A 15,024-nucleotide genomic window follows, 5' to 3' on the forward strand; every position below is an offset into this window, starting at 1 on the left:
TATGATGTATAAACATATATGATATGTATGGTAGAACATACTTCTTAGGAAGATGTCTGTTGTTCACCCTGTGCTCCCCTCATGGTGCCTGGGCACAGTAGGTTATTGGGTTTTGGGTACCAGGGAAGAGGCAGCGGCCTAGAGCTATGCCATCAGAATTCTGCTTCCATTGCCTTCCTGCTTTCTATCCTAGGAAAGTATTTAGTGTACAAAGGCCCACCCAGGGCAGTCAAAGTTCACTTCTCAGCACTTAACCAGGAAAAACTTGACTCAAACCCTCTCTCCCCTCACAATCATTCCTGAAATGTTTTTAAGCTGCCAAAAAGACAAGCAAGAACACCAGACGCCATGATATAAAACTGCCACTTTCTGACAGTTACTAAAAAGTGAGCCACTAGGCATACTTACAAGGGACCCGAAGACTTGCCCTCACCTTAGTGACATGCTCAGCTATCCAAGGATAACAAGCTTTTCCCTCCTCAATTGGTATTTTGCTATCTGTTATAGAGAACTGAGCTTTGATTTTTTTTTTTTTTTTTTCAATCCCCTCTAATTGGATACTACTGGTGGGAAGACATCTGGGGCAAATATCTAGGCCTAGTGCATTCCATCCCAGGCGATGGTTAGTGGTTTGAGGAATGAGTATGTGGTGGAATAACTGGTGGTTACTAATTATTATATATCACAGGGTTTGGCATCGGCCATAAAGCTCCATCATGTTGGCCTCCTCTTCTTCAGAGAGATTACAGAATTGACTGTTTAGAAACTTTTCCTCAAAGATAACATACGTTTTCCTTGTCTTTCTTGAACTCAGCCTCCCTGCTGGTGAACAGTAAAGCACCCTTCAGATACCAGGTGGCCGGCCATCCAACATCTAGAAGGATCTAGGCCTGGCTTCCTATTTTCTTTCCATTTTGCTCAGTCTCATTCTAGCAGTGAAAACCGTGTGAAGAATCCGTCCTGTGCTACCTTCGATCTGGCCAAAAAAGGGATGAGGTTGTCAGCATGAAGCATCTCCTCTGACCGACACAACCTCAGAACTGGGGACAACTGTTTGCCCCGAACATTTGGTCGAATGCAAATATTTATTTCTACAAAAACAACGAAAACAAACCACTTCCAACTCAGGGGGGAGGGGGAGTTTGCCAAACATTTTTCACAGTTAAGAGAAACATTTGGAAAACATTTTCCTATTGGCCCTCTACATTTACTTAATCTTTCTTAGCCATGTTGAAGTGTTTCCTAATTTATCATCTGCTGTGCTGTATGTACATCAAGTCTTTTCTTTGTGTTGTATGTATGTGTATATGTTCATGTGAGTGCACATGTATACATGTGTGTGCGCATACTGAAAGTCAACCTTGGGTGCTATCTACCATGGTTTTTTGAGACAGGGTCTCTTACTGTACTGTACTTACCAGTTAGTCTAGGCTAGCTGGCCAGTGAGCCCCAGATATCTGCCTGTCCCTCCCTCCCCAGCTCTAGGATTGCAAGTATGTACTATACCCAGTTTTGTTTTGGTTTGGGTTTTCTTTTTTTTTTTTTTTGTCTTTTTGAGACAGTCTCCCTGTAGCTCCAGCTGGCCTGAAACTCACTATGTAGACCAGGATGGCCTTGAACTCACAGGGATCTGTCTCTGCCTCCCAAGTACTGGGATTAACAGTGTGCACCACTACGGCCAGCTTTACACTCAGCTTTTTTAACCTATTTTACATGGGTTCTAAAGATCAAAGTCTGAACCTCATGTTTGTATGGCAAGCACTCTAAAGACTGAACTATCCCTCTGCCTGTTTTTTTTTTTCTTTCTCTCTTAAAATTATTTCTTTTTATTTCATATGTATGAGTGTTTTTCCTACACATATGTTATGTGTACCTTGTGCATGCCTGGTGCCTGAGGAAGACAGAAGAATGTGAACTGCCATATAGATGCCAGGTACCAAACCCAGGTCCCCTGCAAGAGCAGCAAGTGCTTATAACCACTGTGCTCTCTCCAGTCAGACTGTTTTCTTTAAGGACTCTGCTTTCTGCTCTTTCTCTCGTTCCCATAACAAAGGCACAGCATCATCACTCATTCTGGAAATACTTCTTTTTATTTTATTCTATTTTTATTTCATGTGTATGTGTGTATTGCCTGCATGTAGGTAAGTGCACCCATGTCATGCAATGCCCATGGAGAACAGTAGAGACTGTCAGATCCCCTGGAACTGGAGTTATAGACAGTTGTTAGCTGCCATGTGGGTGCTGGGGTTCGAACCCGAGTCTTCTGCAAGAACAGTCAGTGTTCTTAACTACTGAGCCATCTCTCCAGCCCCTGGAAATACTTCTGAATACCAATGATGATCCAGCTACACCATCCTGACATCCCCCACGTGTGCACACGCGCGCGCACACACACACATTGAGACTACAGACCTGGTGGCATCCACCCACAACAGCACTCAGTCAGGGATAAAGAAGGCATTAGGGTGACCTTTGCCACTCAAGTCAACAGCCTAATTCCAACTCTCACCCCACCCCCTACTGTTCTTAGAGTTTGCTTCCTTTTCAGGGGATGTTGTCTGCACGTTCCAGTGTGTTCATCCTGAGAACATTAACAAGAGCACTGGGACGAGGCAGAACATGTTTCTGTGTCAGCCATTGAAAGCTGCTTTTCCTGGGCCACTTGCTGACCCTTCGCTTGTTTCCATTTCAGAAGTGCTGCCAAGATCCAGCCAAGATGGAATTTCATTTTCAAATGAGGTTTCACAAGACCTTTTATCAACTATGCAGGCCAATTACACTGGCCAGGCTCCCTCCACCCTGTACTTGGATAATTCTATCCATACCCCCTTCCCTTCCTGAGGTGAGCGAAGTCCAGAGCTATACCTCCTCTGCAGGAGCAAACTGAAGGCCTGGCTTCCTGTCCCCTCATTAACAGGCAGTGATACCACACTGCTCCTGGCCAGAATCCCAAGTCTGACAGCAGACCCCTCAACGACAGCAGTTCTCAGAGATTCCCTTGCAAATTGGCACTTGACTAACTTGAGAGTCTAGGTGGGAGTTACAGTTCCATTTGTCCCTGTCCTCAGGGGCCTGACAGACACACTTTCTCTTCCACAATTACAATCTTGTGGGCATTTACATTTTTCTTAAATAATTTATTGAGAATCTCATACATGCATATAAGGTGTTTGGATCAAATCCGTGGGCATTTATATTTAAAAAATACCTCAGGTTGGCAAGGTGGCTCAGCAAGTAAAGGCACTTGCCACCAAGCCTAAAGACCTGAGTTCAATCACTAAGACCCACATAGTGGGAGCTAAGAAGTGACTCCTGCAAGTGGTCCTCTGACCTCCACATGTGCACACACAGAGGCACGCACACACATACAATAAAGTAAATAAATTAATTTTTTAGAAGTTTCTTGAAGCAGGGGCTGGAGAGATGGTTCAGTGGTTAAGAGCTGCCTGCTCTTAACTGGCTGCTCTTGCAGAGGACCTAGGTTCGGTTCCCCACACCCATATGGTAGCTGACAACCGTCTATAACTCCAGTTCCAGGGGTTCTGACACCCTCTTCTGACCTCTGAGGGCACTGCATGACATGGGTGCATTTACATACATGCAGGCAATACACTCATACACATAAAATAAAAATAATTTTTTTAAAAGTTTTTTAAAGCAATAAAGACAAATGTGAGCCTAAAAACAAACAAACGCCACGCCATCCTGAGAAGTGAGTCTGGCTCTTGGCTCCCATTGTCCCAGGAGGAAAAGAGGCTTGTTCTGGAACATGGTGGGACCTACAGTTGCTCCTACAAAATCCACAGCTCAAGTGACCTGAGCATCTGACGCTGTTTCTGGCCTCTTGGTTTCCCCAAACATTAAGCCAAGGGTGACCTCTCTTCTGGAAACATATAGGCAGACTGCTGGTGGGCAGGCTCAGCAGGCAGCCTGTGGCCTCCACTTCCTGAGCGTGGAAAGCTCTGACCTGCTTATCTCTGCTTCTTTTGCTTTCTGCAAGGGCCCTGAAGTTGTCCTTAGAGGTTCATTTTCATCCTTGCCTTTTAAAAAGAAAAAATATATACATTGATCTTCCACTGATAACAAGTTCCTAAAGCCACAGTGAGCCCCGACTGGAGAGTGACCAGATTTATGAGCACCTCTGAGGATGTTACCAGTGGACTCAGGTACCATTTCAAACAGAGTTCCTTGCTTCAGACAGGGAGGAACAAGCACCCAATTGTTTTATTGTTTCAAATGCCTTCCTTCCTTTGTAAGTGTGCCCCAACTAGGTTGTTAAAAGGTTTCGAATCTCACAAGAAACAGTTTTTAAGGAGACATCACTGGGAAGTGGTTACAAGCACAATGTGTCTTTTGACATCTTTAACTCTATCTTCTCTTCCTTCAGCCTGTCCTGTTGGGAGAAGCAGAAACCCTTCAAACTGCTTTCACCTCATTTCAGACCACTTTGTTGTAAACTATGAAGTTTCTTTTCCTTCCTTCTGTGGATCCACTGTCCTTACACAGCACAAATTTTTTCCTCTTGATAAAAGGAATGTTTTAATATGTCCTTATATTAGAAACTTCAGAAGGAACATGGGGCCAGGCACGGTAGGTATACATTTGATAAGTCCAGCACTTGGAAAGTTGAGGCAGGAGCATCCTGAGTTTAAGATCAGCCTGAGCGACATAGTAAGATGCTATCACAAAAATGAAAATAATTAAGCAAAACTTAAAAAAAAAAAAAAAAAAGCTGAGATGATGGTGCATAGGAGGCAGAGGCAGGCAAATCTCTGAGTTCACTGGTCTACATAATGAGTTTCAGGCCCACTGTGGCTGTATATACAGTGAGACCCTGTTTTGTTTTGCTTTGTTTTGTTTAAAAAGAGGAACACAGGGTTCTGTATGTGTTTGTATCATGTACTTCATTTGAATCAGGAAAGACAGTTGCTCAATTTAGGCAAATTTCCCAAGAAGCTATGAAGGGGGAAAGGGGTCTGGTGGCTCACTACTACCCATACCTGAAGAGTCAGTCCCAAGCCCCACTCCCTCCCTCCCTCTTCCCCACCCCGCCGGGTTCCATGCTCCTACCCACTGCCCCTCACCTCTCTTTCCCTGTTCCCTTTTCTCTCCTCTCCTCTCCCCTCCCACTCCCATCCCTCCATCTCTCCCCTTTTTCATCCTCCACTCAGTTTGCCTGTTAGAAGTTATAGGGCATATCATATTCATTCACTGTAAAGAGCCCTCTAGAACTACTCTGCCCAAATGCACTTTGTGCAATGACAGGAATGCTCTAGATCAATACGGTGACCACTAGCCTCACGTAGCTATTGAGTATTGAAATGCATTTGGCATGCTTAAGGAAGTAATTTTTTGTTTTTAATTAATTTAAATCAACGCAATGACATGCAACTGCTGGCTACCATACCAGAGGCCTAGATTTAACCCTTTCAGGATATTTCCAGTAAGAGACAGTGACAGGGTCTGAGTGTACAACTCAGTCTCAATCAAAATCCAGAAAGGAGGGCAGCCTCCACCCCCCCAGTTCTGAACTACAGCCATCAGCTGGCTCTCCCAGGAAGGTTCCTGGGATCTTTCCCCTAACCAAAGGGTTTCCCTGCTTTGTTTCTGGTGTTTTCTATCTGAAAGAACTGATCTTGAGAAAAAGACACTATGTCCTAGAAAATCAGCAGGTGTCTTCCAGGTTCAAACCCAAACCTCAAGTATAATTTTTGGTTTGGTTTAGTTTGGGGGTTTTTCATACAAGGTCTTGGTCTACAGCTTCGGCTGGCCAAGGCTCACTCTGTAGCACAGGCTAGCCTCAAATTCATGGCAATTTTCTCTCACAGCATGAGCCACTGCACCTGACACAAGCATAGCTTTTTAATTACTTTTTTAAATTACAAACAGATCCTTCAGGCCACTGTCCAAAATTTAGTCACAGCAGAGTCAATACAGTCTACAGAGCTCACTCCCTAATTAGCTTTAGATCTTTGGGGAGGTAAATCCCATTCTACTCATATCTAGTTTTCTAATTTAAAAAAAGCCTAAAAAGGGGGCCAGGCATGGTGGCGCACGCCTTTAATCCCAGCACTTGGGAGGCAGAGGCAGGCGGATCGTTGTGAGTTTGAGGCCTGCCTGGTCTACATGGTGAGTTCCAGGACAGCTGGGGCTACAAGGAGACCCTGTCCCAAAAAGACAGAAAAAAAAAAAAAAAAGCCTAAAAAAGTCGGCAGTGGTGGTGCACACCTTTAGTCCCAGCACTCAGGAGGCAGAAGCAGGTGGATCTTTGTGAGATCAAGGGCAGCCTGGTCTATATAGTGAGTATCAAGCCAGCTAGGGCTACAGGGAAACTTGGCTCAAAGACAGCCCCCCCCCCCAAAAAAAAGAGCCTAAAAAAAGGGTTGAGGTGTTCCTCAGTGGTAGAACACTTGCTTAGCATCATAAGACCCTCAGTTCAACCCTACTACCATCATGAAAAAAACAAATAAATAAAATAAATAAATAACCCTGGGCCTGGTGGCATATGCCTTTAATCCCAGCACTTGAGAGGCAGTGGCAGGATTTCTGTGAGTTCAGGGCTAGCCTGGTCTACACAGTGAGTTCCAGGCTGGTCAGGGCTACACAGTAAGACTCTATCTTCAAAAAATAAAGATAACTATGTACCCAATTGCCTTTCTTAACCCATCTCTGAATGCATTCATTCAAGGCTGACATCCAAAGCATCACTTCTGTCCAGAATCCTTCAACAATCAATTGATGAATGAACGTGCACACGAACATTGTTTGTAAGTGTTCAGAAAAGAACTCAAGAACAATTTTCTCAAAATGAGAATGGGGCTGGGGTTCAGTCAGGAAGTAGCTGCTTTCTTTTTTTAAAAAGTAGCATGATTTATATAAATGGAATGCTTCCTCCTGTGTCTGAACGGTAGTAAAAGACACAACACCGCCTTCACCTTCCAAAAATAAATCTTGTCAATATTTAGGATTTTTTTTTTAATGAAACTTTGCACTATAACAGGATATGCTTTAAAATAGAAGTTACCCCTATTATTTAAGGCCATAATCCATCTGGATCATTTAAAATCTCATCTGTATTACCAGTGTCTCCACGAGTATTTGAGGGGTGGGGCTGAGGTTGGGCACTGCAGACACTGCTGAGATTTTTTTCTCCACCTGGCTCCCAGTGCTGGTCAGGTTCTGTCATCTGCTCAAGTTCTACTTCTGAGTTACATGGTGTATGTACGGAAACAACAGCTTTTTGTAACCATAAGACTTTTTCATTAGAAATGTCTAGGTGTTAGATAGAACCAGGTGTGGTAGCTCACAGCTGTGATCCCGACAACTTGAGAGTCTAAGGCAGGAGGATTGCTGCAAATTTGATGCCACCCTGAGCCACACCGGGAATTCCAGGTCAGTCTGGGCCACAGAGTAATACTGTCACACACACAAAAAGTCTAGGCATTATGGTTTATGTTTTATCTTAAGCCACAAATTTATTGGCATCAAATATTAACTTTAAATATTGCCTGTGGGCCTAGATAGTTTCACAAGAACACTGACAGCTCTTCAGGCATGGGTTGAACGGCCCTTGGAAAAGGTGAATGTGGTTATCTATAGAGCCTATTTCTGAAACCCACTCAGGCTTTCTTAAGCCCTCAGTGCAGACCCAAAGGCTATTATTTAGCAAGCCACTACAAGAGTTATGGCTTTTGAAGACATCACTTAAACAAGGATTAGTTTGGGCACTGGAAGAATCGCACTCTTTATAGAGTTTAGAATCTGACAAGCAGTAGCTAAGCCACTGAAAGATGACAGTCTCGTGGGCATTCATCTGATGACTATAAAAACAGTGAGATGAAGGACAATCAGAACGTGAAAAGCCAAGCCTTCGGAAGCGGCGCTTTTGGTTTCTCTACCTCCATGTTGTCGGTGCTGAAAAGGAAACGACACGAAGAGGCAGTTTCATTTAACGACACTGTGTTTAATAGGCAGGACTGCTTTCACACACGCCAACCGCCAGGATAAAAGCTGTCACTCTTGTGTACCCTAAGACTGGGGGAGAAGCTTTGTGGGAAAGAATGGTGCCTCCCCAGAGCCACAGAGACTCTACGCTTCAGAAATACCCCAGTGCTCTGACAACGTAATCCAACCATGTTTCAGCTCTGCATCAGGAACTTGGGGTGGGGGGGCAAGGGAAAAGTGGAAGCTGACTTCCACCTGCCGTGGAATGCCAAGTCCATCTGAGGAAGAGCCAGTTTCTCGCAGGGCTAGATGACGGCTCATTTCCTCCCACTGGCCTTCTGGGCCTCTCACAGCCCCCACTTTCACCTTCTCCCAGGTCCCTAATCTTGATCATCAGGCAGATACAGGCAACAGGTCACAGCCTTATCTAAGAAAATAGGTCTTGCACATTCTGGTTTTTGGCAGTTGTGACAAACGGCAGAGACGTGACGTTCCTAACTTCTCCGTGCTTGCTAGTCTCAGACTTGGAATATAAACAGTATTCCTGACATCTCAGTTAGGGAATGGCTGCTGGCCTAGGAAGAATGGAAGAGGGGGTCCTTGCAAATGTTCCTCTCACCAGTACTCACTCAGTAGTGAGATAACAGATCTACATTGTGAGAAAATCCGAAAACTTTTTCTGCAACAATAAACCAAAAAGAAACACACAAAAGGCACTCTGCAAACACTCGCTCACTACTAGTATTTCAACATGAGCTTGCCTGCCAATTTTCTCAGATGCTGAAATGTAAATAGATAGAAGACTTGGGTCTCTTTTTCATTAAATGCTTAATCACTTAGCTCATTTCCATAAACTGGCATGAATTCAGTCTCAACTATTTCTTTGTTGCTTAACCATTTCTTAGGAAAGCTAAGGTTCCTAAGAGAGATCAGGGCCAAGCTGATGTCTTCTCATGCAATCAGAACAAACAAACAAGCCACAAAATGTACTTCACTGGGTTTAGCATTTTTAACTGAGATCTCGATATGTTCCTACTTTTAAACAATTGTCACAACAGCAGAACCTGCTTGCTACGTTTTTCTAATCCTTACAATGAATCATTTTTACTCAAATGCACTTACAGGTTTTCTTTTACTTGCTACATTGTTTTCTACTTTCTATCTGTTTTATTGTGCTAGCAATATGAATGTACGATGGGTTGACAAACCATCTGCCTTTAAATATATATAAGAATATCCAAAGATAAGACCCAAAAAGAACCCCGAAAAAGAACTCAGCCTCTCGAGCCATGTTTGCTTCGGCCACTTCGTTCTGTGGACTGTACTCTGTATTTTTTAATTTCAGTTTGGTTTTTTATTTTTCAGTTTTTACTTGTTTGCTTGTTTGTCTTTGAGCAGGATATGTAAGCTGACCAGGCTGGCCTCAAATGCAAAAAGAGTGCGGGAACAAAGATATGTGCCATCACACCCACATTTTACTACTCTCACTTTTAATCTATACTTTCACTACTTAAGGTGCAAAAAAAAAAAATTCAGTCTAGGCTTGGTGGCACACACCTGTAATCCCAGCACTTGGGAGGTAGAGATAAGAAAAATAAGAATTTTTAAAAAAGCTCCCAAAGTTTCTCACCAACAGGGACAAATCACTTTATAGCATTCACAAAGTGTGTCTTTCTTCCAAGTCTGTCTCTGTATTGTTTGAGATAAATGTGACTTATTTGGGGAGGGGGGCATCCTTTTGAAAAGGTCTCCCTACAGCCCCAGCTGGCCTGGAACTTCCTATGTAGAGACCAGGTTGGCCTCCATCTCACAGAGATCCTCCTACCTCTGCCCCCCGGAGTGCTGGGATCAAAGGCCTGCGTCACCACACCTGACTGAGAGAAATGTGACTTTTACTTGAAAGCCACATTTAAAATGGTTTACAGTGTATTTTGTTAGGTGAATTAACTTAAATTTCACATTCACCAATTATATTTCTCATTTGTAACCATTCACAAGAATCTTTAAACGACTCAGTTGTTTTAGTTTTTTCATGTACTACAAAGTTGATGTTAGTTACTTCACTAACATGGCTGGAACTTTGTTTTCTTTATTTCTTGACAGTATCTCATGCATCCCAGGCTGGTCTAGAATAAATGAGGCCCAGGATGACCCTCAACTTTGGATCTTCCTGCCTCTTCCTCCTGAGTACCACCACACCATCTATTCTACACTAGGGACTAAACCCAGGACTTCGTGCATGCTAGGCAAGCACTATATATCCCTAGCCTTTCTTCTCTTCTTTCTTTCTTCCTTTTTTCTTTCTTTTCCTCCCTTCCTTCCTTTCTTGTGTATAGGGGAGATAGTGCTAGGGATCAAACCCAGGGCCTTGTGCATTCTAGGCAAAAGTTCTACCTCTGAAACACGTATCTCTGAATACATAGCCAATACAGTTATTTGGAGAATTACTAAATTCAATATAACAAGTAGAAAAAAAGAGAAAACTTGCTTTTATTTCTAGAATCTTCCATCCTAATTAGAATAGACTCAAATCTTTAATAAAATCCCAGCTTTTATTCAGTAAAAGTACTTACAATTATGGATTCTCTCCAAACCTAAGAGGGGGGAAGGATATAAATATAAATTTGAAAGTGAATCTTCCTTGTACATGATTAATTTCTCTCTCACATGTCAATCTATATTCCCTTGCAGGCAAAGCCCTCTCCATTTCTAAGGCATTTGGGAGAGCGGCTTCTTACCATGAGATGACTACCGAGTTCTCACAGGAAAATTGAAAGACTTTAAAAGGGGAAAAAAAAAAGAAAAGAAAAGGGCACATTCTTGAACACTTTTAATCACTGTAATTCGGCCCCATTGGGAGCACATCATTCCACACACAGTCCGCAGTTCTCCTCCCTAAGACTCCGGGGGGAAAAAAACCTATTTGCTAACCTGAGAAACAAAACTATCAGTCTGTACATTCGACAAAAACACGGAGAAGAACTGGGGAGGGGAAAATGGTGTCTCCTTGCTGACTCTTAATGAAACATTTGCAAAGAAGCAAGCCAACGCTGAGGAAAGAAAAAAAAACCTCGGCCCTCCAGCCGAACAAATGTGGTAGCGAAACGAATCTGGGGAGCAGACTCCGTGGACAACAGGAGGAACCAGTGGAACTTGCAAGGCCTCCTGCACCATCATACCCAGAGATTTCCCAAGAAATAATTAAATGGAGGGAGGGTAGCAACTTGCCTAACCCCGGGGGCCCTGAGAGGTACCACCGTATCCCACCACTAGGTGGCAGGCTACAAAGGTTGCAGGCAGGAGCCCTCGAGGACTGCAACTGCCCAGCCCAACGGTGAGCCTTCATCCCACACCTCGATCCACTCCACTAAAAATGTCAGATTAGTGGAGGGTGAGGAGGAGACGAAACTAAAAATAAAACATCTCAGGCTTTAAAATCTAAAGTCACCGAGTAACAGTACTCCCTTAAAAAAAAAAAATCTGTCCAGGACAAAGCTGAATGGAGAGGTACACGGGAGATGGAACTGCATATTTGACCCTGCTCAGTGTTTTCAAAGCACTGCCTCCTTTTGGAGCTTTCAAAACAAACCTTCCGAGTGGTTGTTTTAGAGCGACAAGTGAATGCCAGGCTGAGTTGCTGAAAACCAGTCCAAGGTGGGCTTGCATCACCAGCCGCACACCATGTACCTAGCCACAAGGTGATGGGCTGGGCTGGATAAACATGAGTCGTTTTATTGCTGGCCAGAAATTCTTCCTTCATTCATCAAAGTGGGTGAATGAAAATATTAAGAAGCGGGTATGACATTTTCATGGGCTGCTTACCGAGGATCCTTCTAAAGGAAAGACTTTACAGTCTTACTACCCTGGGTATCAAATACAGCCTACTCCCAGAAGAGGGAAAAACCACTTCCCCTTTTCATTAAAAGGTTGCACACCAGAGTCCAAATCTTAGCAAAAGAGATGTTACATAAATTCCAAGTGTTCCTAAATATGTATATTTACATACATACAGCACAATCCTAAAGGAAGCATAAGTTTCAGACCCATTTTGTCCCCGTCCCCCTCTCCCCGCTTTTTTTTTTTTTTAAACCTCAAGAGTCAAAATGTGAGTTTATAGGATGACTTAGGCTCTTACCCACTCAACGGTATTTCCAACCAGCTAAATTCAGGTGGTGGTATGCGCGCATACAAAACGTATCTAAACACCAGCACACTTACCTTTCTTAACTGAGTCAAAACCAAACAATTCAGTTTACCTACAACCCAACAACCCCCCGGGAAGGGGAATAATAATAACAACCCACCCTGAAAATTCTGGATTATTTTCTCAGTGATTTGTAAAGCCATCCTTTCATTATTCTATGAACAGGCTAATTCCTCAACATCTTACTTTGCCTTTAAAAGGCTTCCTTCCACACGATGGGATTTCCCTAAGAAACATTCCCAGAGGATGGTTTTCACCAATAGTGTATATCAACTCAGCCTGCGCAGGCAGACTTGGCTTCGCTAATTCCACCACCCCCCTCCGACACACACACACACACACACACACACACACACACACACACACTTCACACTCACGGAACCATCCCGGGCCAACTCGAAAGCTATTTTACTGGCACGTTTTCTTGCCCCTCTTTCCTGAAAATGCAATTCCAAGTGACCTTTCAACAGCTGGGGAGATCGCACGATCTCTAGGGTTCCGGCTGAAAACTAAAGGGTATTTTAGCATCTTAACTAATCCCTGCAACAGTCTCTGCCCAAGTCCTAATCCCCGGAGCCCAAGGGCAGAAGCCCAAACACTTGCAGGGAGCTCGCGACCAACTCACTGCGGGCATCCTGCACGCGCGCAGCCCACCCGATACCCGCAACCCGGCCCGCGGCGAAGGCGCCAGGCACGTACCGCACCCGCCCGACCGAGCTCACCTTCCCGGGCTTTCAGCAAGACCGTGTTGGCCACGATGTTTTCCAGCTCCATTGACAGCCGGCGGTCAGCAAGAGAGCCGGCCGGCGGGGCTGTCAGAGCCTGGGGTGCTGCCGCTGCTGCTGGTCGGGCTGCCGCCGCCGCTACTGCCGGAGCCGGGAGCCAGCAGCCCGCCTTGCTACCGCATTATTCCTGCTCCGAGTCCTCGGAGTTTCCCCCTCTGCATGGAGGAGCTGCCGCCGCCGCTTCTTCCTCCCTCTGTGTCCCCCCTCCCCCCTCCCTCAACTCTCTTCACTCCATTCTCCTCCCCTCCGGCTCCCTCGGATGCTTTAATGCCTCGGATGCTTCAGCCTCCCCTCCGTCCCTCCCGGGGGTGTGGTACTCCAGGCTCGGGCCACCCCACTGCGCAGGCGCCGACCCAGAGGCGCCTCCCGACTCGCGCTCGCGGCGCGGGGGCTGCTGGGACTTGTAGTCCTGCGGCCCGACGGGGCGGAGCGCCCCTGAGCGCTAGTGTGGAGCGGCACACCGGCCCGGATGGCGCCCAGCCGAGACGGCCTGGCCCTGCCCCAGGGGCGGGCGAGTTAAAGGCGACCGAGCTGAGCCAGAACCCCCACTCCCGGGGCGGAGAGCCGGGAAAGTGGAGTGCACACGCTCCGGCGGCGGGACGCTACGGTGGCAGGACCGTCTCCTCGGTCACGCCTGACCCGCGAGTGATCCCAGACCGGGGTCCCGCACTGCCCGCCGTCCGACGCGCACACGCACCAGGTCGCTGACAAAGGTGCACTTTGTCTCCCCGGAGGGCGGGAAAGGATTCGCGAGCCGCCGGGACCTGCGTCCCTGGCCGCGCAGCCCGAGCGCCCTCTGGCGGCGGCAGGGCGAGGCGGACCTCGACGCGGGCGCCTGGGACTCCCGGGATCCCAGCGTGCGGAGCCGCTCTGCCCGGGCCCGCACCTCCCCATCCCTGTTCCTGCAAACTGATCGGGGTCCTGTTGTGTGGACACAGACCGAGCCGCTGCGGAAGCGTTAATGAGTAGCAGTCCGGCCATCGCCGAGCCCGCGTGGAAAAGCGTTCAAGTTCCAGGCGTGTTTATTTTGCAGCACTTGGCGCCTTCCACTTCCAGAGCAGCAGACTACACATCTGGGCCCTACTGCCTCCCCCAAGGCCCAACTCCTGGGAAATGGGCTCTCGGGTCACCTGGGATCTACCCGAATGTTCTACGGGCTGGGGGCAGGGCGGGCTGGCCCCGGGGAACAATGAAGCCTTTGCCTCCTCTGGGTCCTGCGGGCCGGATATCCGTTCTGAAGCCAGCTCTGGGCCTTCTGTGTCCAAAAGAAGGAAAAACCTTCTGTCCCCAGAGCTGCCAGGAAGTAGCAGGGAGGTGCCGAGAGAAACGGAGAACAGTCACTATGCATTGGAGGGTATGAGAGATTTAATAGTTTGCAGACCCGGACCACTGGACTAGTGTTGACAATGACAGCCCGGGGTTGTCGTCTTTCCTGGTGGGTAGACCTGCCAACCATCACTTCTAGTGACTGGATTTGGGTTAGTGGATCCCTCTGAGCCTCATTTGTCTGCAAGTAGAGCCAGTAAGTTTGCCTGTTGAGAGGGGAACAGGCAACTTAGGCTCCTGACTCCCCAGGAAGAACTGTTCTAAGCAACACAGGCTTCAATTGCTACAGTCTCACACGTCCAGAGCCCTGACTTCCGACAAAAGGGTCGCTCAGGCTCTCAAAAGACAAGAAGAGGGACTCAAAGTGAGCAGCAGCACGGAGCCGGCTGACCACAGTGGCCATTTGTTAAGAGCTTGATGCAGCCCAATGTTGGTTTATTTCATTGACTTTTTTTTTTTTCTTTCGGTTTTTTAAACAGAGTCTCACCAAACCCAGGCTGGCCTGGAATTCCTCATCCTCCTGCCCCTACCTCCCAAATGCTGGGATTACAGCTACCACACCTGGCTTGGTTGACATTTCAAAACAAAACAAAAACCTATATTTGAATACTTTCTTATGGCACCTAGTCCAACCTCCTGTGTGCCAATCCTAGGGATCGTTTAATGACACAAATTCTGGTTAAAATGCAGACATAGGTCTAGAGCAAATCCTGAAATTCTGTTGTTTTCAACAAACTCCAGTGTTCTGTCACTCTTTCGAGGCTG

The 15,024-nt window shown here is 46.2% G+C and overlaps 1 protein-coding gene across 3 annotated transcripts in view; it reads right to left on the reverse strand.

Moving 5' to 3' along the window:
* Positions 1–13,157, reverse strand: part of Grk5 (G protein-coupled receptor kinase 5) — a 220,032-nt gene extending 206,875 nt beyond the window's left edge. For 2 of the 3 annotated variants that reach the window (XM_029560746.1, XM_017796693.2), the window contains exon 1: positions 12,871–13,142. In XM_029560746.1, the coding sequence (XP_029416606.1) occupies positions 12,871–12,922 (52 nt within the window). In that variant the 5' untranslated portion in view covers positions 12,923–13,142. Of the gene's footprint in view, positions 1–12,870 lie in introns of all 3 variants that reach the window. The other variant, XM_008827312.2, reaches the window with a different exon arrangement.
* Positions 13,158–15,024: the final 1,867 nt, after the last annotated feature.

This window comes from Nannospalax galili, unplaced genomic scaffold (assembly GCF_000622305.1).
Source record: "Nannospalax galili isolate Female #2095 unplaced genomic scaffold, S.galili_v1.0 scaffold31, whole genome shotgun sequence".
Taxonomy (NCBI): Eukaryota; Metazoa; Chordata; class Mammalia; order Rodentia; family Spalacidae; genus Nannospalax; species Nannospalax galili.